The sequence below is a fragment of the Cydia fagiglandana genome, chromosome 7 (assembly GCF_963556715.1).
Source record: "Cydia fagiglandana chromosome 7, ilCydFagi1.1, whole genome shotgun sequence".
NCBI classification, from domain to species: domain Eukaryota; kingdom Metazoa; phylum Arthropoda; class Insecta; order Lepidoptera; family Tortricidae; genus Cydia; species Cydia fagiglandana.
This window is the reverse complement of record NC_085938.1, coordinates 13,152,832-13,176,893: the sequence shown is the minus strand read 5'-3', so window position 1 is coordinate 13,176,893 and position 24,062 is coordinate 13,152,832. Positions and strand designations below refer to the sequence as shown.

The window sequence follows — 24,062 nt, the reverse complement described above, 5'->3', positions numbered from 1 at the left end:
ACGGAAGGGAGGCGGCATTCGCACTATTTCCCCTCTGCCGAGGTACAAGATTAGCGCGTCAAAATAATCTAGCGCGGGTAATAAAACTATTAAAACTAGTTGCACTTGGATTTTTCACTAGACCGAGTCCAGACGCGCGCGTGAACACTGCTGCACAAAAATGCCTGTTTGCTCGGTTTTTTGTTATAAAAACAGGTCGGGGACATCAAATTTACAAAAAGAAAGTGTTACATTTCACATGTAATTTTTTTTTTACATATCATACGTTAAATTACATTTAAATACAATTATTATATTTTAGTCTCAAGTAATTGTTGGATTTATCGATTTTGCTCGCTCAGTACAAATTGCGGATCGGTCGAGCGACAAATCCGACTTCTCATCTCTCAGAATACAATGACATACTTCAACGAAAATGTGTTAGTGTGCGTGTTGTGACACTAGTCACTCGTCCGTACATAAAAAGAGATCGAGGTTTGCAAGATTTGTCTTTGACGTGTGTCATTTTCTATGTATTTGTGTCGTCATTACAGATAGGATTTTGTACGTAAGTGTGTGAGAAATGCGACTGTGTTCACCTTTCCCCCCGCGAAAAATGGCAGAAAGATTTGTACGGCGAGATATCGCTTGGGCCCCTCCCTTCCGACGTGTCGGAAGCCGGTGTTGCTCGAAGTAAGTAACAGATAAGTAACTATGTAGGTACTTGTACTGAATGTGTACCTGGTACTTTAATAATAAAGTATATGTGTGATGAGGCTGTGGAATGACAAACTGAGTAGGTATATTACCAACCTGCGTCTTAAATATAACCTGCCTAAGCATATGGATATCACAATGGCGTGATATAACTATATCAAATAGGAATAGCTTACTCCCATCTTAAAGGCCGGCAACGCACTTACAATCCTTCTGGTGTTGCGGGTGTCCATGGGCGGAGGTAATCGCTTACCATCAGGTGATCCGCCAGCTCGTTTGGCTCCTATATCACAAAACAAGTGTTCTCGGTCATTAAACATGCAATTGATAGAGCATTATTACGTGTAATACCTGTATTGTATAAGTGGTAGTAGTGTGTGTAGGTAGTGTGTGTAGTGTGGTGTAAGGGGACCTTTTTTGGTAAGGGTATTCCTAGGGGCCCCTTAAACATCTTACGGTTAACTATGTAAATTTCTATACAAAATCGGTGGGCAATGTTACCTACCCGTTTTGTTCTTTTCCATACAAGACGCATACAGTATTTTCAAATGTGTTTAGGGTTGTTACTTTTGAAATTATATGTTATTATGTATATTTTTAAAGCCAAAGGTGTGATTTATGCTGTACTTTTTATACGTTAAAGGCCTAAAACATTTAAACAAATAAATCAAGACAAACAAAACATTTACATCAAGAGTGAACAGGCACCTTCTGGGCGAGCTCGCTCCATCGTAGGCCACGTCTACGCCTCGGCTAGTCTGTGGCCATGAGTAAGCCCATTCATAATAATAAAAAAAAAACAAATAATGACGAGACAAATAAAATAGATTATGCTATACTATTTCAGTGTAGAAACAATAATATATCTTCTTTTACCTACTACGCAGTTGGGTTCAATATTCGAAAGTGGCGACAACCCTAAGTCGTTTTGGCGGTGGGCAATGTTGTCATTTATAGGTCCGTAAATTCCTGGGTTAAATGCCCACGCAGTGTACTATTTGAAATCTAACCCAAAGACATTTCCCATTTTGATTTCTAGCTTAGGGGTCATCCATTAATTAGGTCACACCAATTTCTAGGTATTTTGACCCCTCCCCCCCCTTGTCACACTTGGTCACATTCGGCAAACCCCTCCCCCCCTAGTGTGACGTCACATTTTTTCTACGAAATCGCCAAATCGAATTAAGTAAGTACCTAAGTATTATTAATATTTTATCAAAATATTTTTGACGATATAAATATTAGTAATTTTATAACCCAAAACTGCTTAGGAAAGAAAATTAAACGATTAAAAACTATTTTCGTTTTAAAAACTTGTTATTTAAATGTACAGCGAACTAAATAATTTAAATAAATTTTCGGTTACCGATGAAGTTAAAGTGACGTCACAAAGTTTGTGTCTCCCCCCTCCCCCATGTCACAATATGTCACATTTTCTTGACCCCTCCCTCCCCCTAAACGTGTGACGTAATTAATGGATGACCCCTTAGATACATTTTTATCACAGATCTCGGATAAAATGTATATTCCCCGATAATATTAGCAGATTCAATATTATAAGCTTAGTAGATACATATATTGACTTAACAATCATCCAAAAGTAGGTCAAATGAATAAATACCGAATATGATCTTAAATATGTATTTGCAATAAATTAACTAGTCATCATTAAATCGTTTTTTTTTTTGTCGAATTCTTTAGTGATGGTAGTAAGTGGGAGCGGAGTAGACGACGGGAGCGGCCTTCACGACGACGGGGGCGGCCTTGACCACCACGGGGGCGTGGGAGGGGGCGGTGTTGTGCACCACGGCGTTGAAGCCGTTGTGAGCGTCAGCGGTGTACTCGACGGTGCGGATGGAGCCGTCAGCCTCCTTGAGGGAGTAAGAGCCCTTCACGACATCACCATCACGGGTCTCGTGCTGGGACTTGTTGTCGCCGGAGTGACCATCAGCAACGGAGTATGAGTACTCGTACTGGGGGTGGGCCTGAAGCGAAAAATAGTTGTTAATTTAAGATTAAAGGTAAAGTTATCCTATAGGTTCGTAAATAGACAACCAGAATAATTGTCTTACAATTTCTTCGTGAGCGACGACCTTAGCGATGGGAGCGGAGTAGTGGACAGCAGCAGGAGCGGCGTGGTACGCAACAGGAGCGGGAGCGGCGTGGTAGGCGACGGCAGCAGGGGCGGCGTGGTAGGTGACGGGGGCGGGGGCAGCGTGGTAGGCGACGTGAGCGGGAGCAGCGTGGTATTCAACGTGAGCGGGGGCGGCGTGGTAGGCGACGGGGGCAGCCACCAGCTTGTGGGCCAGCTGGGGCTGGTCGTGGCGCACGATGCTCTGCGAGGAGATGGCGGCGGCTGAGGAGTAGTGCGGCTCAACCAGGAGACCGGCCTGGGCTACAGCCGCGAAGGCGCAAAGGGCTACGATCTGCAACATAACAATAGTTTTAAAATATTGTTTCGAGTCCTAAACAGTAAGTGAATTAGTGTAACATAATTAATAAAAGAAATTATAAATTGTTGCAACTCACTTTGGAGAACATGGTTACTTGTTTCACAAAGGTGAATGATGCATATGACACCTCGTGATCTAGTTTATATACTCACAATTTGCAGTTATGAAGGTCAAATTAAAGCAAATTGTATCAGTTATATAAGTGGGCGCGGCCGGACGGGCTTTTACTGTAACCTTACCCTAGGTTAGCGCGCGGCATGCGTTTGCGATGTGCTGATAACAGTTTCTAATTAGTGATTTTTTAGGGTTCCGTATCCAAAGGGTAAAACGGGACCCTTTTACTAAGACTTCGCTGTCCGTCCGTCCGTCCGTCTGTCACCAGGCTGTATCTCGCGAACCGTGATAGCTAGACAGTTGAAATTTTCACAGATGATGTATTTCTGTTGCCGCTATAACAACAAATACTAAAAACAGAATAAAATAATGATTTAAATGGGGCTCCCATACAACAAACGTGATTTTTTACCAAAGTTAAGCAACGTCGGGAGTGGTCAGTACTTGGATGGGTGACCGTTTTTTTTTCTTTTTTTTTGCATTATGGTACGGAACCCTTCGTGCGCGAGTCCCGGTTTTTATTTCCGGTGTGAGGTTTTAAAATCCTCTGACTTATATAGATTTCTAAAATAATATTGTAGTAATAAAGTAGCGCTTACGCTTTCTAAACGTCGAATTTTATAAAATTTGATATACCGGGTGTAGCCTGTAACACGAGCTAATAATTAAAACATAGATTGTACTCCTCAAACGGTGATAATTTTAGGATATGTCGGGGAACGGAAATTATAACCTAATTTATAGCAAATAATGGAAATATTTAGTTGCCTTATTGTTTTGCAGGCCATCTAGCGCCATTACTTGCCTGTAATGCCTGTTGTTACCTAGTCTTAAGCTTGTATTTCGCTTTTTGTATTTTTCTTTAACTTTATGGTGCAATGAAGGATATTTAAGTAATTACTTACTTTACAATAAATTGTGAGTAGTGTGTTTATGCCGCTCCGAGACCAAAACTTTTCCGCCAGAGGGCGACAGTATGTATGCGCAAGGTAGTGACAATTTAGTTCACCCTACTCCCCGCTAGATGGCGCCACTGTGTATGCGCAACGTTAGTTCCAAAGGTCGCCGCTAGATGGCGCCACTGGTTAGTTCACCCTACTCCCCGCTAGAGGCGCCACTGTCTATGCGCAACGTTAGTTCCGAAAATATCCGCCAGCCCCGCCGGAGGGCGACAGTATGTATGCGCCGCTGGTTAGTTCACTCTACTCCCCGCTAGAGGCGCCACTGTGTATGCGTAACGTTAGTTCCAAAAATCCCCACCAGCCCTGCCTGGGGGCGACAGTATGTATGCGCAAGGTTAGTTCTAAAAATCCCCACCAGCCCTGCCTGGAGGCGACAGTATGTATGCGCAACGTTAGTTCCAAAAATCCCCGCCAGCCCTGCCTGGGGGCGACAGTATGTATGCGCAACGTTAGTTCTAAAAATCCCCACCAGCCCTGCGTGGGGGCGACAGTATGTATGCGCAACGTTAGTTCCAAAAATATCCGCCAGCCCTGCCTGGGGGCGACAGTATGTATGCGTAACGTTAGTTCCAAAAATCCCCACCAGCCCTGCCTGGGGGCGACAGTATGTTTGCGCAACGTTAGTTCCAAAAATCCCCGCCAGCCCTGCCTGAGGGCGACAGTATGTATGCGTAACGTTAGTTCCAAAATTATCCGCCAGCCCTGCCTGGGGGCGACAGTATGTATGCGCAACGTTAGTTCTAAAAATCCCCACCAGCCCTGCCTGAGGGCGACAGTATGTATGCGCAACGTTAGTTCCAAAAATCCCCACCAGCCCTGCCTGGGGGCGACAGTATGTATGCGCAACGTTAGTTCCTAAAATTTCCGCCAGCCCCGCTGGAGGGCGACAGTATGTATGCGCAAGGTTAGTTCTAAAAAGCCCCCGCCAGAGGGCGACAGTATGTATGCGCAACGTTAGTTCCAAAAATCCCCACCAGCCCTGCCTGAGGGCGACAGTATGTATGCGCAACGTTAGTTCTAAAATTCTCCTGCCAGAGGGCGACAGTATGTATGCGCAACGTTAGTTTCAAAACCATCCGCTATGAAATGAATAGATGTCTCCACTTTGTATGTGAGTTGTTGAATCCCTTAAATGAATAGATATCCCTAGTGGCGCCTTCGTCGGTGGACACCGCTAGTTAGTTCCAAAAATCCCCGCCAGGCCCGCCAGAGGGCGACAGTATGTATGCGCAACGTTAGTTCCAAAAATCCCCACCAGGCCTGCCTGGGGGCGACAGTATGTATGCGCAACGTTAGTTCTAAACTTTCCCCGCCAGAGGGCGACAGTATGTATGCGTAACGTTAGTTCTAAAACCATCCGCTATGATATGTATAGATGAGCAGCCGTCTGAGTATTTCTAAAAAAGTCCGCAGAGTCAGAGGGGGTTCATGGTAAGTTAATTAATCTTGGTCAAGCAAATCTAGTCAGTAGAAAAAGGCGGCAAATTTGAAAAATCGTGGGCTACCAACACTACGTTTGAATAGTTCGAAAATCGTGTGTCATTTATATCTTATCTGTGGAACTGTTTTGTTTACATTTCATCGCTGTTCGATGTACATTCCTGCCTTTTGTTCGTTTCCTAGGGTTACCATACTTTAGTTTGCTTTACATTGCTTCTGACATATCCGGCTTGACAGACTATCGATTCGCTTAACAATATAGATGTCGCTAGTGGCGCCTCGTCAGTGGACACCGCTAGTTAGTTCCAAAAACATCCGCTATGAAATTGCAAAGAGGCCCATAATGTTTGTTTTAAAATATGAGGCTTATATCGGCGTTTTTTTTAATACCACGTCAGTGGCAAACAAGCAGACGACCCCACCTGACAGTAAGCAGTCACCGTAGCCCATGGACGCCTGCGAATTCAATAGTTTACACGGATGCACTTTTATTTGCGGTTGGTTTTGTCGCTTGTGCTTATCAAATGTATGGAGTTTGTAGTTTACCAACCGTAAAGGGGTTTTTCTTTTATTATACCACATTGGTGGCAAATAAGCATACAGTCCGTCTGATGGTAAGTTGTTACCGTAGCCTTTGGACGCCTGCAACTCCAGGGTGGATACAAGCGCGCTGCCGACTGCCCAAAGATTCAATAACTTTGTTTTAAAATATGAGGCTTATATCGGCGTTTTTTTTAATACCACGTCAGTGGCAAACAAGCAGACGACCCCACCTGACAGTAAGCAGTCACCGTAGCCCATGGACGCCTGCGAATTCTATTGTTACCACGGATGCATTTTTATTTGCGGTTGGTTTTGTCGCTTGTGCTTATCAAATGTATGGAGTTTGTAGTTTACCAACCGTAAAGGGGTTTTTCTTTTATTATACCACATTGGTGGCAAATAAGCATACAGTCCGTCTGATGGTAAGTTGTTACCGTAGCCTTTGGACGCCTGCAACTCCAGGGTGGATACAAGCGCGCTGCCGACTGCCCAAAGATTCAATAACTTTGTTTTAAAATATGAGGCTTATATCGGCGTTTTTTTTAATACCACGTCAGTGGCAAACAAGCAAACGACCCCACCTGACAGTAAGCAGTCACCGTAGCCCATGGACGCCTGCGAATTCTATTGTTACCACGGATGCATTTTTATTTGCGGTTGGTTTTGTCGCTTGTGCTTATCAAATGTATGGAGTTTGTAGTTTACCAACCGTAAAGGGGTTTTTCTTTTATTATACCACATTGGTGGCAAATAAGCATACAGTCCGTCTGATGGTAAGTTGTTACCGTAGCCTTTGGACGCCTGCAACTCCAGGGTGGATACAAGCGCGCTGCCGACTGCCCAAAGATTCAATAACTTTGTTTTAAAATATGAGGCTTATATCGGCGTTTTTTTTAATACCACGTCAGTGGCAAACAAGCAGACGACCTCGCCTGACAGTAAGCAGTCACCGTAGCCCATGGACGCCTGCGAATTCTATTGTTACCACGGATGCATTTTTATTTGCGGTTGGTTTTGTCGCTTGTGCTTATCAAATGTATGGAGTTTGTAGTTTACCGACCGCAAAAAGATCCAGATTTTTTTTTATTATATACTACGTCGGTGGCAAACAAGCATCCGGCTCACCTGATGGTAAGCAGCCACCGTAGCCTTTGGACGCTTGCAAGTTCAGACTTTTGAAACCTATACATCATCATCATCATCATCATCATTATTATCATTAGACCCTCAGGAAAACCTCGACAGGGGACACCTCCGGCCCCCCTGCTCATGTAGTATTTAGGGTTTCAAGCACACTTATTTACGGTTGATTTTGTCTCTTTTGGTTATCAAATGTAGTTTGTAGTTTGCAGACTGCAAAAAGGCCCAGACTTTTTTTTTTTTATAATACGTCGGTGGCAAACAAGCATCCGGCTCACATGATGGTAAGCAGTCAACGTAGCCTATGGATGCCTGCAACTTTAGAGTTGTTACATGCGCGTTGCCGACTGCAAAAAGGTTCAATAAGTTTTTTTCTTTTTTTATATACCACGTCGGTGGCAAACAAGCACACGGCCCGTCTGTAGTGAGCAGTCACCGTAGCCTATGGACGCCTGCAATTTCGAGATGTTACATGCGCGTTGCCGATCGTTGAGATGTAGACCGTGACGTTCGAAAACAAAAAGTCGTATGTGACTGTAAACTTCCATTCACCGTAGAATTTGACAGATAGAGTTTGAATTAAGTATTGTAACCTTAGTCAGATAATGAAGCTTATTTGAAAGATTATTAACTCTAAGTACTAGAAATAAAGTAGATTTTACTAATGCTGTAATTCTGTAATGCGACATGGTCATGAAACTCATGCGATGTTGGGGGTATACTCTTCAATCTTTTCAATCGGAATGGTCAGAGGTCAGAGTTCAGAGGTCAGAAAGTCCGTGAGGGACAGAACATACGCAAAGTGAAGAAATTGAAAACACGTTTTAATATACCTGACAACATATCAAGCATAACCTACGTAACTTGGTCGGGTTATTTGTTACCTAACATAAACCATACTAAATTCACTGTGGGGAATTAAAAAAAAATGTGAGTGTGTGACAAGGACAAACAATAATAACGCTTTCTCTGCTACTCCTACTGAAAGATTACATAAGACTATCTCGTTTGATCATTTCCCCCCTCCCAGCCCCTCCCCCCACCAGTTCCAATTATAATATCATAAATGAGATCACAATACCTGCAACCTGTAACTGACGCATACGCTTTCTAAAATTAATTAAAAAATCAGAAAATAACAATGGAGTACGTCATTGAACTCGTTGCGAGGCTGTGGTTTAGTAACAAGGGGTTAGGGTACAATTATAAATGTGGAGATAGCGACGAAACAAATATTGCATTCATCTCATCAATCGAGGCGCTGGCACCTGACGTGGACATTTACAAGTGGGAGGCGGCCCGGATCGATCTCAAGAAGCTGATCAAAGAACTTCTGGAGGAGAGGAGCATCCTTCAGTTACACTCGGGATACCATGCGGAGGGGCTTTTGCTGGAGGTGCTAAGAAAACACAACATTAGATCATTCCTCTCCGTGCCTCTTAAACAGAAAACTTTAATCTGGAAAGACGCGGGGGTGTGGTTCGTAGAGGTGACCAACCCGAAAATCATCAAGAGAACTTATGTGTTTTTTGACTTCGAATAAGTGTACGTCTGTGTATGTCTGAAATAAAAAAATGTTTAAAAGTGAATGACTATTTATTTATTTACCAATCATTTAGGTATTTTATAATGTTCCCAATGCGAGTACAAAAAAAATGCAAAAGCTGGTTTTTCAAAATTCGTTGTTAAGGGGCTCCTTGGCGCTAATGACATTCGATCTGAATCCTTTAGTTTTCTAATGTTTTTAAAGTGAGAACTTCTTTAGCGGCGTTGGGCACTTTCTGAGACAGCGATCACGTGATCGTAACGTTTAGATGGTCACTCAAATAGATGGCAATTAAATCAATAAAGAAAAACTCAATGACATTACATGAAAAAGGTTCTAATCTTGTACGGGTTGAAATACGAGGATCTCACAGTTACATTCAAACTTTATATCACTCAAATATAATTCAATAAAGCTACATCTTGATGAAATCGCTAATAAAAGTGAACTCTAGTAATGGTGAATAAAACTCAAAATATCATGATCAAATATATTTAGATGCGAGATCTGCAAGGTAACTTTACAATTTCTATTCGAATTTTAAAGAATTAACTGTACAAATTTGAATTTTAAACAAGCTCACTGACCAGCAATTTCGGACTAAAGTTTTTCAATAGAAAGGAGGATACATAGTGCTGCAGACATTTTGGCCTAGTCATTGAGTTTTCACTTCTGTCGGCACTCCCGGAGTGCAATCCGTTGTTTTTTTGTAGCTATAATAGCAACGACTTTTAGCAATATAGTATGCCATATTTACTTCAAAGTTCATTGTCTTCGAGATATTCGACATCAAGTTGAACAATTTTAGGTCAACAACCTGGTTTTCAGGCCATAGCTTTTGTGTTAATTATTTTAAAATTTACATCTCTGACCAGTTTTTAGAGACGTCAAAGACAAACCCAAATATGCAGATTTCGTACATGTAAGATCCTTCACAGCAATCCAGCTACGAAAAAAGTGTTATTTTTAGACAATGTTTAAAAAAATCATAAAAAAATAAGTATTCATTAGTTTCAAAATCCGGTAGACAAGAATGGAGATTAAAGATTGAAGAATCGGTAGCCATTTGTCTTATAATTCTATCTGAAGTGTAAATGTAGAAGTAACGGCTCAAACCTTGTCAAATATCGATGAAAACCGCGGGGAGCCCCTTAAGGTGAGGTTGTGTAGAGCAATGTTTCAGAGTTACTAAGCGTGTGTCATCATCGTCGTTAAAAATATATCAAGTTCGATTTCAAACAAAAACAAGACCTAACCTAATCAAAGCAAGTGCTATACCATCTACATATTATGCATAGTAGGTTCTGCCATCTTGTGGGTCCCATTGGAAGTATAAAGGTCACATTTACGTCTCGCGCCAAAAATCAGATGGCTCCTATGCTGTATAGTTCATGCATGCTCCTTATTGTCAGTTCAGTACGGTGGCGCTTAAGCAATGTCAATGTGAAAACAAATCCGTTTAAAATTACAAGGAGGGATTTCATATCATCGCTAAGTAGGCGAAAGTGTGTCTGTCTGTCTGTTTGTCTGTTACCTCTTCACGCTTAAGCCGCTGAACCGATTTAGTTGAAATTTGGTATAGAGATAGTTCGAGTCCTGGGGAAAATCAGGGATATCATTCCTGAAGAGAGTGCAAAGGCGGGTGGAATTGAAAGGGTTAATGGCATTGCCTAATAATTGAAGTAAGCAATGAGCATATTGAATTATTGCTATTAGCATTATCCAGGCGCTATACCTACTTTAGCTGCTGTCACTAATTCCACGCAGACGAAGTCGCGGGCAAAAGCTAGTATTTCAATATTTTCGCTAGGATTTTTTGATTGTTTAGTACAAAAATCAACTTTACTTAAATGTAATAAGGTTGACATCTGTTGCGGGGTAGCAGAACTTCTGTGATTGTAGCTCAACTATGCGACGCTAGATGGGCTACTCGTATCTTCAAAAATAAAAATCGTAGATGCAATTTCGACATAATTTCCTTTACTGTAAAGTTCAAATTATTGTAATGAGCTAGGGCTCATAGGATAATCTCTTTCGAAATAAGAAAATATGGTCAATCATCCTTTAGATAGCGTTGCGTTTGTAGTAGTGTGCATGTTGGCGACATAGGTTTCCAGGCCGCAGAGAAGCATTATATATTTGTTAATGCCTGGAAGATTGAGGCCTGTCTGCCCATGCTGATGCTAGCTCTGAGCTTATTGAATTGCCTTTCTTGGAACTCTTCAACGTACTTTCGGTCATTGGTTCATTTGTCTTAGAGTTTGGTAAAATGACATTCGGTGTATGTGTTCAGTGGGCATGCTAAGGGTTATATTTGCAAAAACCCAGGCGTTGAGTTTGGTTAATGCTTGAGAGCGCCATGTGCATTTGGCCTGTTTAGTGTCCACATTATGCAGACGCACTGCTTGCCACCATTTGAATATTGTCTTTAGAGCTCTTTGCATTAGGTTGGATATCGTGTGGAAGAAGAAGTTTTGGGTAGAAACGATGTTAGACTAATAATGGACTGACGGATATAGGCTGTCAGTAGTCCTTTTTCCCTGCTTTTGCTATGAAGTTTACCTTGACCCGAGTCCAATTATCTGGTACGATTCACCACGCGAAACTTGCTCTGAATATTATGACCAGATGCAGATTGCTGTAAAAGCGCCGCTGATTTAAATCAAAAAGTTTGGTCTAAAGATGATTCTTGCTATATTCCAGTCGATATTGCGTGCCACTGTGGATTCGAGGATTCCTATGGGCGCAAAGCTGTGTTTATTACTGGTTGAGTATGAACCGGGGAAGTGGGTGTCTCTGAGCAAGTTCCTCTTCCGTGTTCATAAATGTGCCATCTAGTGTTTAAGGAGACCGAGATAGTTGGTTGGTGTCTTGGAGAGTATTATGTAAGTTCATGCTCCTTTATGAGTTTGGGCAATATCAGGAGGCACCCCGTACGATTGCCCTGTCTAGACGGAACCACAGTATAAAAAGTAACAGTGAACGGACGCCTTTGATATATGCGTTAATGCAGACACCGCATAAGAACACAGTAGGGTTGTGACAGACTTTAACACAACTGCCCATAAGACAAAGAACATTTCAAATAAGACCCGCTAGCCCTGTAAGTGGTACCGAGCTACTAACAATGGCAATGTATGCAACTCGGGTGCGCGCGGCAACAGAACAAGTCACAACAGAACAGGTCACAACAGAACAGATCATAACAGATCAGGTTAGAACAGAACAGATCACAACAGAACAGCTCTCAACAGAACAGGTTAGAACAGAAAAAGATAGAACAGAACAGAACAAGATAGAACAGAACAGAACAAGATAGAACAGAACAGATCACAACAGAACAGGTTTTGGAATTGATCTGTTTTAATTGTTAACAGAATGGGTATGGTACTACGCGTATCATAGAGCATTGACTGAATATAATAAACAAATATGGGAGGCAAAAATAAGATAATGGAGAAGGTTCCGTCTAGACAGGGCAATCGTACGGGGTGCCTCCTGATATTGCCCAAACTCATAAAGGAGCATGAACTTACATAATACTCTCCAAGACACCAACCAACTATCTCGGTCTCCTTAAACACTAGATGGCACATTTATGAACACGGAAGAGGAACTTGCTCAGAGACACCCACTTCCCCGGTTCATACTCAACCAGTAATAAACACAGCTTTGCGCCCATAGGAATCCTCGAATCCACAGTGGCACGCAATATCGACTGGAATATAGCAAGAATCATCTTTAGACCAAACTTTTTGATTTAAATCAGCGGCGCTTTTACAGCAATCTGCATCTGGTCATAATATTCAGAGCAAGTTTCGCGTGGTGAATCGTACCAGATAATTGGACTCGGGTCAAGGTAAACTTCATAGCAAAAGCAGGGAAAAAGGACTACTGACAGCCTATATCCGTCAGTCCATTATTAGTCTAACATCGTTTCTACCCAAAACTTCTTCTTCCACACGATATCCAACCTAATGCAAAGAGCTCTAAAGACAATATTCAAATGGTGGCAAGCAGTGCGTCTGCATAATGTGGACACTAAACAGGCCAAATGCACATGGCGCTCTCAAGCATTAACCAAACTCAACGCCTGGGTTTTTGCAAATATAACCCTTAGCATGCCCACTGAACACATACACCGAATGTCATTTTACCAAACTCTAAGACAAATGAACCAATGACCGAAAGTACGTTGAAGAGTTCCAAGAAAGGCAATTCAATAAGCTCAGAGCTAGCATCAGCATGGGCAGACAGGCCTCAATCTTCCAGGCATTAACAAATATATAATGCTTCTCTGCGGCCTGGAAACCTATGTCGCCAACATGCACACTACTACAAACGCAACGCTATCTAAAGGATGATTGACCATATTTTCTTATTTCGAAAGAGATTATCCTATGAGCCCTAGCCCATTACAATAATTTGAACTTTACAGTAAAGGAAATTATGTCGAAATTGCATCTACGATTTTTATTTTTGAAGATACGAGTAGCCCATCTAGCGTCGCATAGTTGAGCTACAATCACAGAAGTTCTGCTACCCCGCAACAGATGTCAACCTTATTACATTTAAGTAAAGTTGATTTTTGTACTAAACAATCAAAAAATCCTAGCGAAAATATTGAAATACTAGCTTTTGCCCGCGACTTCGTCTGCGTGGAATTAGTGACAGCAGCTAAAGTAGGTATAGCGCCTGGATAATGCTAATAGCAATCATTCAATATGCTCATTGCTTACTTCAATTATTAGGCAATGCCATTAACCCTTTCAATTCCACCCGCCTTTGCACTCTCTTCAGGAATGATATCCCTGATTTTCCCCAGGACTCGAACTATCTCTATACCAAATTTCAACTAAATCGGTTCAGCGGCTTAAGCGTGAAGAGGTAACAGACAAACAGACAGACAGACACACTTTCGCCTACTTAGCGATGATATGAAATCCCTCCTTGTAATTTTAAACGGATTTGTTTTCACATTGACATTGCTTAAGCGCCACCGTACTGAACTGACAATAGGGAGCATGCATGAACTATACAGCATAGGAGCCATCTGATTTTTGGCGCGAGACGTAAATGTGACCTTTATACTTCCAATGGGACCCACAAGATGGCAGAACCTACTATGCATAATATGTAGATGGTATAGCACTTGCTTTGATTAGGTTAGGTCTTGTTTTTGTTTGAAATCGAACTTGATATATTTTTAACGACGATGATGACACACGCTTAGTAACTCTGAAACATTGCTCTACACAACCTCACCTTAAGGGGCTCCCCGCGGTTTTCATCGATATTTGACAAGGTTTGAGCCGTTACTTCTACATTTACACTTCAGATAGAATTATAAGACAAATGGCTACCGATTCTTCAATCTTTAATCTCCATTCTTGTCTACCGGATTTTGAAACTAATGAATACTTATTTTTTTATGATTTTTTTAAACATTGTCTAAAAATAACACTTTTTTCGTAGCTGGATTGCTGTGAAGGATCTTACATGTACGAAATCTGCATATTTGGGTTTGTCTTTGACGTCTCTAAAAACTGGTCAGAGATGTAAATTTTAAAATAATTAACACAAAAGCTATGGCCTGAAAACCAGGTTGTTGACCTAAAATTGTTCAACTTGATGTCGAATATCTCGAAGACAATGAACTTTGAAGTAAATATGGCATACTATATTGCTAAAAGTCGTTGCTATTATAGCTACAAAAAAACAACGGATTGCACTCCGGGAGTGCCGACAGAAGTGAAAACTCAATGACTAGGCCAAAATGTCTGCAGCACTATGTATCCTCCTTTCTATTGAAAAACTTTAGTCCGAAATTGCTGGTCAGTGAGCTTGTTTAAAATTCAAATTTGTACAGTTAATTCTTTAAAATTCGAATAGAAATTGTAAAGTTACCTTGCAGATCTCGCATCTAAATATATTTGATCATGATATTTTGAGTTTTATTCACCATTACTAGAGTTCACTTTTATTAGCGATTTCATCAAGATGTAGCTTTATTGAATTATATTTGAGTGATATAAAGTTTGAATGTAACTGTGAGATCCTCGTATTTCAACCCGTACAAGATTAGAACCTTTTTCATGTAATGTCATTGAGTTTTTCTTTATTGATTTAATTGCCATCTATTTGAGTGACCATCTAAACGTTACGATCACGTGATCGCTGTCTCAGAAAGTGCCCAACGCCGCTAAAGAAGTTCTCACTTTAAAAACATTAGAAAACTAAAGGATTCAGATCGAATGTCATTAGCGCCAAGGAGCCCCTTAACAACGAATTTTGAAAAACCAGCTTTTGCATTTTTTTTGTACTCGCATTGGGAACATTATAAAATACCTAAATGATTGGTAAATAAATAAATAGTCATTCACTTTTAAACATTTTTTTATTTCAGACATACACAGACGTACACTTATTCGAAGTCAAAAAACACATAAGTTCTCTTGATGATTTTCGGGTTGGTCACCTCTACGAACCACACCCCCGCGTCTTTCCAGATTAAAGTTTTCTGTTTAAGAGGCACGGAGAGGAATGATCTAATGTTGTGTTTTCTTAGCACCTCCAGCAAAAGCCCCTCCGCATGGTATCCCGAGTGTAACTGAAGGATGCTCCTCTCCTCCAGAAGTTCTTTGATCAGCTTCTTGAGATCGATCCGGGCCGCCTCCCACTTGTAAATGTCCACGTCAGGTGCCAGCGCCTCGATTGATGAGATGAATGCAATATTTGTTTCGTCGCTATCTCCACATTTATAATTGTACCCTAACCCCTTGTTACTAAACCACAGCCTCGCAACGAGTTCAATGACGTACTCCATTGTTATTTTCTGATTTTTTAATTAATTTTAGAAAGCGTATGCGTCAGTTACAGGTTGCAGGTATTGTGATCTCATTTATGATATTATAATTGGAACTGGTGGGGGGAGGGGCTGGGAGGGGGGAAATGATCAAACGAGATAGTCTTATGTAATCTTTCAGTAGGAGTAGCAGAGAAAGCGTTATTATTGTTTGTCCTTGTCACACACTCACATTTTTTTTTAATTCCCCACAGTGAATTTAGTATGGTTTATGTTAGGTAACAAATAACCCGACCAAGTTACGTAGGTTATGCTTGATATGTTGTCAGGTATATTAAAACGTGTTTTCAATTTCTTCACTTTGCGTATGTTCTGTCCCTCACGGACTTTCTGACCTCTGAACTCTGACCTCTGACCATTCCGATTGAAAAGATTGAAGAGTATACCCCCAACATCGCATGAGTTTCATGACCATGTCGCATTACAGAATTACAGCATTAGTAAAATCTACTTTATTTCTAGTACTTAGAGTTAATAATCTTTCAAATAAGCTTCATTATCTGACTAAGGTTACAATACTTAATTCAAACTCTATCTGTCAAATTCTACGGTGAATGGAAGTTTACAGTCACATACGACTTTTTGTTTTCGAACGTCACGGTCTACATCTCAACGATCGGCAACGCGCATGTAACATCTCGAAATTGCAGGCGTCCATAGGCTACGGTGACTGCTCACTACAGACGGGCCGTGTGCTTGTTTGCCACCGACGTGGTATATAAAAAAAGAAAAAAACTTATTGAACCTTTTTGCAGTCGGCAACGCGCATGTAACAACTCTAAAGTTGCAGGCATCCATAGGCTACGTTGACTGCTTACCATCATGTGAGCCGGATGCTTGTTTGCCACCGACGTATTATAAAAAAAAAAAAGTCTGGGCCTTTTTGCAGTCTGCAAACTACAAACTACATTTGATAACCAAAAGAGACAAAATCAACCGTAAATAAGTGTGCTTGAAACCCTAAATACTACATGAGCAGGGGGGCCGGAGGTGTCCCCTGTCGAGGTTTTCCTGAGGGTCTAATGATAATAATGATGATGATGATGATGATGATGTATAGGTTTCAAAAGTCTGAACTTGCAAGCGTCCAAAGGCTACGGTGGCTGCTTACCATCAGGTGAGCCGGATGCTTGTTTGCCACCGACGTAGTATATAATAAAAAAAAAATCTGGATCTTTTGCGGTCGGTAAACTACAAACTCCATACATTTGATAAGCACAAGCGACAAAACCAACCGCAAATAAAAATGCATCCGTGGTAACAATAGAATTCGCAGGCGTCCATGGGCTACGGTGACTGCTTACTGTCAGGCGAGGTCGTCTGCTTGTTTGCCACTGACGTGGTATTAAAAAAAACGCCGATATAAGCCTCATATTTTAAAACAAAGTTATTGAATCTTTGGGCAGTCGGCAGCGCGCTTGTATCCACCCTGGAGTTGCAGGCGTCCAAAGGCTACGGTAACAACTTACCATCAGACGGACTGTATGCTTATTTGCCACCAATGTGGTATAATAAAAGAAAAACCCCTTTACGGTTGGTAAACTACAAACTCCATACATTTGATAAGCACAAGCGACAAAACCAACCGCAAATAAAAATGCATCCGTGGTAACAATAGAATTCGCAGGCGTCCATGGGCTACGGTGACTGCTTACTGTCAGGTGGGGTCGTTTGCTTGTTTGCCACTGACGTGGTATTAAAAAAAACGCCGATATAAGCCTCATATTTTAAAACAAAGTTATTGAATCTTTGGGCAGTCGGCAGCGCGCTTGTATCCACCCTGGAGTTGCAGGCGTCCAAAGGCTACGGTAACAACTTACCATCAGACGGACTGTATGCTTATTTGCCACCAATGTGGTATAATAAAAGAAAAACCCCTTTACGGTTGGTAAACTACAAACTCCATACATTTGATAAGCACAAGCGACAAAACCAACCGCAAATAAAAATGCATCCGTGGTAACAATAGAATTCGCAGGCGTCCATGGGCTACGGTGACTGCTTACTGTCAGGTGGGGTCGTCTGCTTGTTTGCCACTGACGTGGTATTAAAAAAAACGCCGATATAAGCCTCATATTTTAAAACAAAGTTATTGAATCTTTGGGCAGTCGGCAGCGCGCTTGTATCCACCCTGGAGTTGCAGGCGTCCAAAGGCTACGGTAACAACTTACCATCAGACGGACTGTATGCTTATTTGCCACCAATGTGGTATAATAAAAGAAAAACCCCTTTACGGTTGGTAAACTACAAACTCCATACATTTGATAAGCACAAGCGACAAAACCAACCGCAAATAAAAGTGCATCCGTGTAAACTATTGAATTCGCAGGCGTCCATGGGCTACGGTGACTGCTTACTGTCAGGTGGGGTCGTCTGCTTGTTTGCCACTGACGTGGTATTAAAAAAAACGCCGATATAAGCCTCATATTTTAAAACAAACATTATGGGCCTCTTTGCAATTTCATAGCGGATGTTTTTGGAACTAACTAGCGGTGTCCACTGACGAGGCGCCACTAGCGACATCTATATTGTTAAGCGAATCGATAGTCTGTCAAGCCGGATATGTCAGAAGCAATGTAAAGCAAACTAAAGTATGGTAACCCTAGGAAACGAACAAAAGGCAGGAATGTACATCGAACAGCGATGAAATGTAAACAAAACAGTTCCACAGATAAGATATAAATGACACACGATTTTCGAACTATTCAAACGTAGTGTTGGTAGCCCACGATTTTTCAAATTTGCCGCCTTTTTCTACTGACTAGATTTGCTTGACCAAGATTAATTAACTTACCATGAACCCCCTCTGACTCTGCGGACTTTTTTAGAAATACTCAGACGGCTGCTCATCTATACATATCATAGCGGATGGTTTTAGAACTAACGTTACGCATACATACTGTCGCCCTCTGGCGGGGAAAGTTTAGAACTAACGTTGCGCATACATACTGTCGCCCCCAGGCAGGGCTGGTGGGGATTTTTGGAACTAACGTTGCGCATACATACTGTCGCCCTCTGGCGGGCCTGGCGGGGATTTTTGGAACTAACTAGCGGTGTCCACCGACGAAGGCGCCACTAGGGATATCTATTCATTTAAGGGATTCAACAACTCACATACAAAGTGGAGACATCTATTCATTTCATAGCGGATGGTTTTGAAACTAACGTTGCGCATACATACTGTCGCCCTCTGGCAGGAGAATTTTAGAACTAACGTTGCGCATACATACTGTCGCCCTCAGGCAGGGCTGGTGGGGATTTTTGGAACTAACGTTGCGCATACATACTGTCGCCCTCTGGCGGGGGCTTTTTAGAACTAACCTTGCGCATACATACTGTCGCCCTCCAGCGGGGCTGGCGGAAATTTTAGGAACTAACGTTGCGCATACATACTGTCGCCCCCAGGCAGGGCTGGTGGGGATTTTTGGAACTAACGTTGCGCATACATACTGTCGCCCTCAGGCAGGGCTGGTGGGGATTTTTAGAACTAACGTTGCGCATACATACTGTCGCCCCCAGGCAGGGCTGGCGGATAATTTTGGAACTAACGTTACGCATACATACTGTCGCCCTCAGGCAGGGCTGGCGGGGATTTTTGGAACTAACGTTGCGCAAACATACTGTCGCCCCCAGGCAGGGCTGGTGGGGATTTTTGGAACTAACGTTACGCATACATACTGTCGCCCCCAGGCAGGGCTGGCGGATATTTTTGGAACTAACGTTGCGCATACATACTGTCGCCCCCACGCAGGGCTGGTGGGGATTTTTAGAACTAACGTTGCGCATACATACTGTCGCCCCCAGGCAGGGCTGGCGGGGATTTTTGGAACTAACGTTGCGCATACATACTGTCGCCTCCAGGCAGGGCTGGTGGGGATTTTTAGAACTAACCTTGCGCATACATACTGTCGCCCCCAGGCAGGGCTGGTGGGGATTTTTGGAACTAACGTTACGCATACACAGTGGCGCCTCTAGCGGGGAGTAGAGTGAACTAACCAGCGGCGCATACATACTGTCGCCCTCCGGCGGGGCTGGCGGATATTTTCGGAACTAACGTTGCGCATAGACAGTGGCGCCTCTAGCGGGGAGTAGGGTGAACTAACCAGTGGCGCCATCTAGCGGCGACCTTTGGAACTAACGTTGCGCATACACAGTGGCGCCATCTAGCGGGGAGTAGGGTGAACTAAATTGTCACTACCTTGCGCATACATACTGTCGCCCTCTGGCGGAAAAGTTCTGGTCTCGGAGCGGCATAAACACACTACTATTGTGTCATTGTCTCTTACTTAGCTTTATCTCACAGAAGAACGCCTGTGATGAGTCGTAACTATGCGATCTCTTAGTGGGCCAGGGCTATAACCGCGAAAAACGAAGTTCGCAAATTGCGGGCATCTTTCTCTGTCACTCTAAGTAAAGAGAAAGATCCCCGCAATTTGCGAATTTCGGTTTTCGCGGTAGCCTCAGGATACTATTTAAATAGGTGCCTGTACAGGGTCGTTCAGCCGATAAAGCAGATCTGCCGCGGTCGTCCGGGTACAGAACCAATTTCAATGTCAACCAATTTTCTGTTTTTCATTAAGAAACAGAAAATTGGTTGACAAATCGGTGGACTGAACATGTCTGCCACTAATTTCATTAATTTGTGATTATTGTTGATTTATCCTTAAGTTTGTTTGTTTGTGTGTTACGGAATAAACATTGTGTGGCATACCGTACGCCACACAATGTTACGCCGCGTACGTAATCCGTGTTTAATTAATTCGCCTGATATTAACCCCACCCGCAAAGAGAATATAATCCGCCAGAAGGATGAGCGACGAGCCTGTCCAGCCGGCAGACCAGCCAGGTCCAGTTTCCGACATAAGTATCTATATACCTAGATACCTACAATCGTTTAGTCGTGAAAATATAACACCCATACATGGATTATTAAAAGCCGCAGGCGGAGTTACTATAGCAAAAATAATTCATGTATACCGTTGTCGATTTTAACACTAGTTGTTCGCCTCGTGATTTGCAAAATGTGCCGTCATCTTTCCTGACGTAATGGGTAGTCTATATTGAGTTCTGAAAACTGCTTGCTTTAATAAGGTTTTTTATTCAATCAGATGGCACCCTCCCGAGGGCACCAAATTTTGATAGGTATTTTTAGTTTTAGTTATTTTGATTGTAGTTTTAGTTTTGTATTCCTTTTTATGTCTAATAGTCTGTTTATGTGTAGTAATTTATATTAATAAATGCTTTTCAAGGTTCCATCAGATTGAATATAGAATTCCACACAGGGTTGGAATGATGCTTATAGGCTTAAAGATACTTAATTGAATTGTGTATAAGAACATTTCGTTAGTACGAAAGAGGCAGAATACAAATAAATAAACATTTTCGTACTGCTTATGCTTATTTGGCAATTAAATTTTTCCCATGTACTTATTTGTCAGATTTGAATTTAGCAAATTAACCTTTCCCAAAGAATAATTAAGTACCTAAACTTTAGTAAACCAACTGTTTTTTTGCCAAATGGTCAAAAAAATTATTTTGACTAAAAATGTTTAATAACAATGTTTTGTCAAACAAATTACTTTTTATCCAATGTAATGTTTAGTCAAAATTATTGTGTGGTAATAAATTTAATGTGTAACAACATTATCCACGATTCGGACTATCTTTAATCAAATGTATCTAATGGTCAATGGCCATCATACTCATTTGGCATTTGCCACAAAACCAGAGTTTTGTCATAAAAGCAGATTAGGTTAGGCTTGAACTGCGATCTTCACAAAATCGAACCATTCTCATAATGTGGGTGAGGGTGGATTAGACCTGCGACCTTTACAAAAATGTAGTGATGCCTTAAAAGTATAGGTTAGGTTAGAACTGCGACATTCACAAAGATGAACTGTTGCCAGAAAAGCAGGTTAGGTTAGAACTACGAGCAACACATAAGATGAACTTTTGTTGCCAAAAACACAAATTAAGTTAGAACTGCGAACTCCAGAAAGACGAACGGTTGCCAGAAAAGCAGGTACGGTTTGGTAAGAATATGGTATGTCCAACGATTACCCCGAGACCCGTGGTCCGATATGAATAATTCTTGTTTCGTTCAAAAGGAATTACTTTTAATGCGATCCCATATTAATCTGGTGCTGTTCTGGTGATGGCATCCGAGAGGCATTAAGGGAGCTCTTCATTTTTTAAAGGCACATGTCTGGTTGTGCATTTTCTCTCGAAAACCACGAAATTGATGAAGTGGACTTGTCGGACCTGATGATGATGATTGTTTATAATGATAATGTTTTGTTTTTTGAATATAAGGTTGAGTGATAGGGGGTCGTGTTAAGGGATTTGGTCAGTGGCGGGGCGGAGGTACAAAATGGGTGGGCAATGTTACCTAATAGTCGTTTTTGCACTTTTCCATACAAGTCGCATTACTTAGGTATGCGACTTGTATGTACTTACAGCATTTGCAGAAGTGTTAGGGTAGTCACTTTTGATTAAATCCCGCTCTTACTTATCCACATAACTTTCTTTTACTTGCGAAGTTGGGTAATTTAGTCGTAAGTGACAACCCTAAGCCCATTTTTGTGGTAGGCAATGTGGGCATTCGCAGATCTGTAGATTCTTCTTTGTCTTTTATCAAAACTTCTGTGTCTTTTGGCCTTTTTAGTTTAAACCTCAAGAGAAATTATCTATGTTTCAAGTTTTATAACTGAAACCCGGAAATATTTGTCAAGGAGTTCTCAATTTTTTTATTTATACTTGCATTCATTTGTCAAAAAAAAGTTGCCTTCAGTAATAAACCCTCTGAAAATTTAATCACTGGTTTAGTCACAAATATATCCCATTTGCTACTAAAAATAGTAGTGTTACTAATACTGAAATGTTTATTTATTTAATTAATTTCAATTATCTGCATAATAACGAATTTTCTTATAAATGGGTTTTTGGTAAATATACCTACCCCTGGAGACAAACGTGTACTTGTTTGGGAAAAAATAATATGCATATTTAATTTATGACACTTTTTATGTATTGCATGAAATAAATAAATTACTATTAAACATTTAGCGCCAGTTTCTCTCTATGATCTTTGGTAACAATTTCTCTAAATATATTAGTGGTGGTAGTAAGCGGGAGCGGAGTAGACGACTGGAGCGGCCTTGAGGACGGCGGGCGCGTGCGTGGGGGCGGTGTTGTGCACCACCGCGTTGAAGCCGTGGTGGTCGTCAGCGGAGTACTCCACGGTGCGGATGGAGCCGTCAGCCTCGTGGAAGGAGTAAGAGCCCTTCACGACATCTCCGTCGCGGGTCTCCTGCTGGGACTTGTTGTCGCCGGTGTGGCCGTCAGCCACGGAGTAAGTGTACTCGTATTTGGGGTGAGCCTGCAAACCAATGTTTGGTAAATATGATGCGACTTACACAGGACACGTAAAATATTGTATTTTGTTTTCGCCATAACTTACGATTTCTTCCTCATGATGGGCTACTACTTTAGCGATAGGGGAAGAATAGTGGACGGCAGCGGGAGCAGCGTGGTAGGCGATGGGGGAGGGGGCAGCGTGGTACGTGACGGGAGCAGGAGCGGCGTGGTAGGCGACGTGAGCGGGAGCGGCGTGGTAGGCGACGGGGGCAGCCACCAGCTTGTGGGCCAGCTGGGGCTGGTCGTGACGCACGATGCTCTGCGAGGAGACGGCGGCGGCCGAGGAGTAGTGCGGCTTAACCAGGAGACCGGCCTGGGCTACAGCCGCGAAGGCGCAAAGGGCAACGATCTGAAAACGAGGTTATTATTTGAGTACATATACGTTATATTTATTTATATCACTAATATGCATTTATTTATTTATTGGGTATTGCTATACTCACTTTGGAAAACATGCTTGGTTTAGCTTCAACGTCTAAAGTCTGAATGATGTCTGTGTCGTATTGTAATCTGATTTTATACTTACTTGCTATCCACTGTGCAAGCATTCCCAATCAGGTTGTAATGCGACCTTGCCTCCGGCCAGAGGTGCGAGCTTACGTATAGTTCATTCAAAAGTTCGACATGTCATCCTCCCTACTAATATAGGTAGTTTATGTCACAATTGAATGGTGATCAGTGAAACGGTTAAAAAACCAGCGAAGATCATTTCGAGCTTTGCTCAGTATTTGGTTCCGCGTTCCGCAGTTGCAGGTCTGTCACATTACGCAGATTCGACAGACTCAATAGAGCTACTTTGCGAAAACTCAATAATTTTTTTTCATGGCAGTTGCATGGTTAGAATTGGTAAACCTGTTTCATAATAGGTACTTATTTGCCTTAATTAT

The 24,062-nt window shown here is 41.9% G+C and overlaps 1 protein-coding gene across 1 annotated transcript; it reads right to left on the bottom strand.

Moving 5' to 3' along the window:
- Positions 1–2,321: 2,321 nt before the first annotated feature.
- On the bottom strand, positions 2,322–23,761 carry LOC134666221 (cuticle protein-like). Its single transcript, XM_063523372.1, has 5 exons — positions 23,619–23,761; positions 23,219–23,524; positions 22,874–23,137; positions 2,769–3,161; positions 2,322–2,681 (listed from the first exon to the last, which is right to left on the bottom strand). The coding sequence occupies exons 1-5, from the start codon at positions 23,721–23,723 to the stop codon at positions 2,394–2,396; spliced, it is 1,356 nt and encodes a 451-aa protein (XP_063379442.1). The 5' UTR covers positions 23,724–23,761; the 3' UTR covers positions 2,322–2,393.
- Between the last annotated feature and the right edge of the window lie 301 nt (positions 23,762–24,062).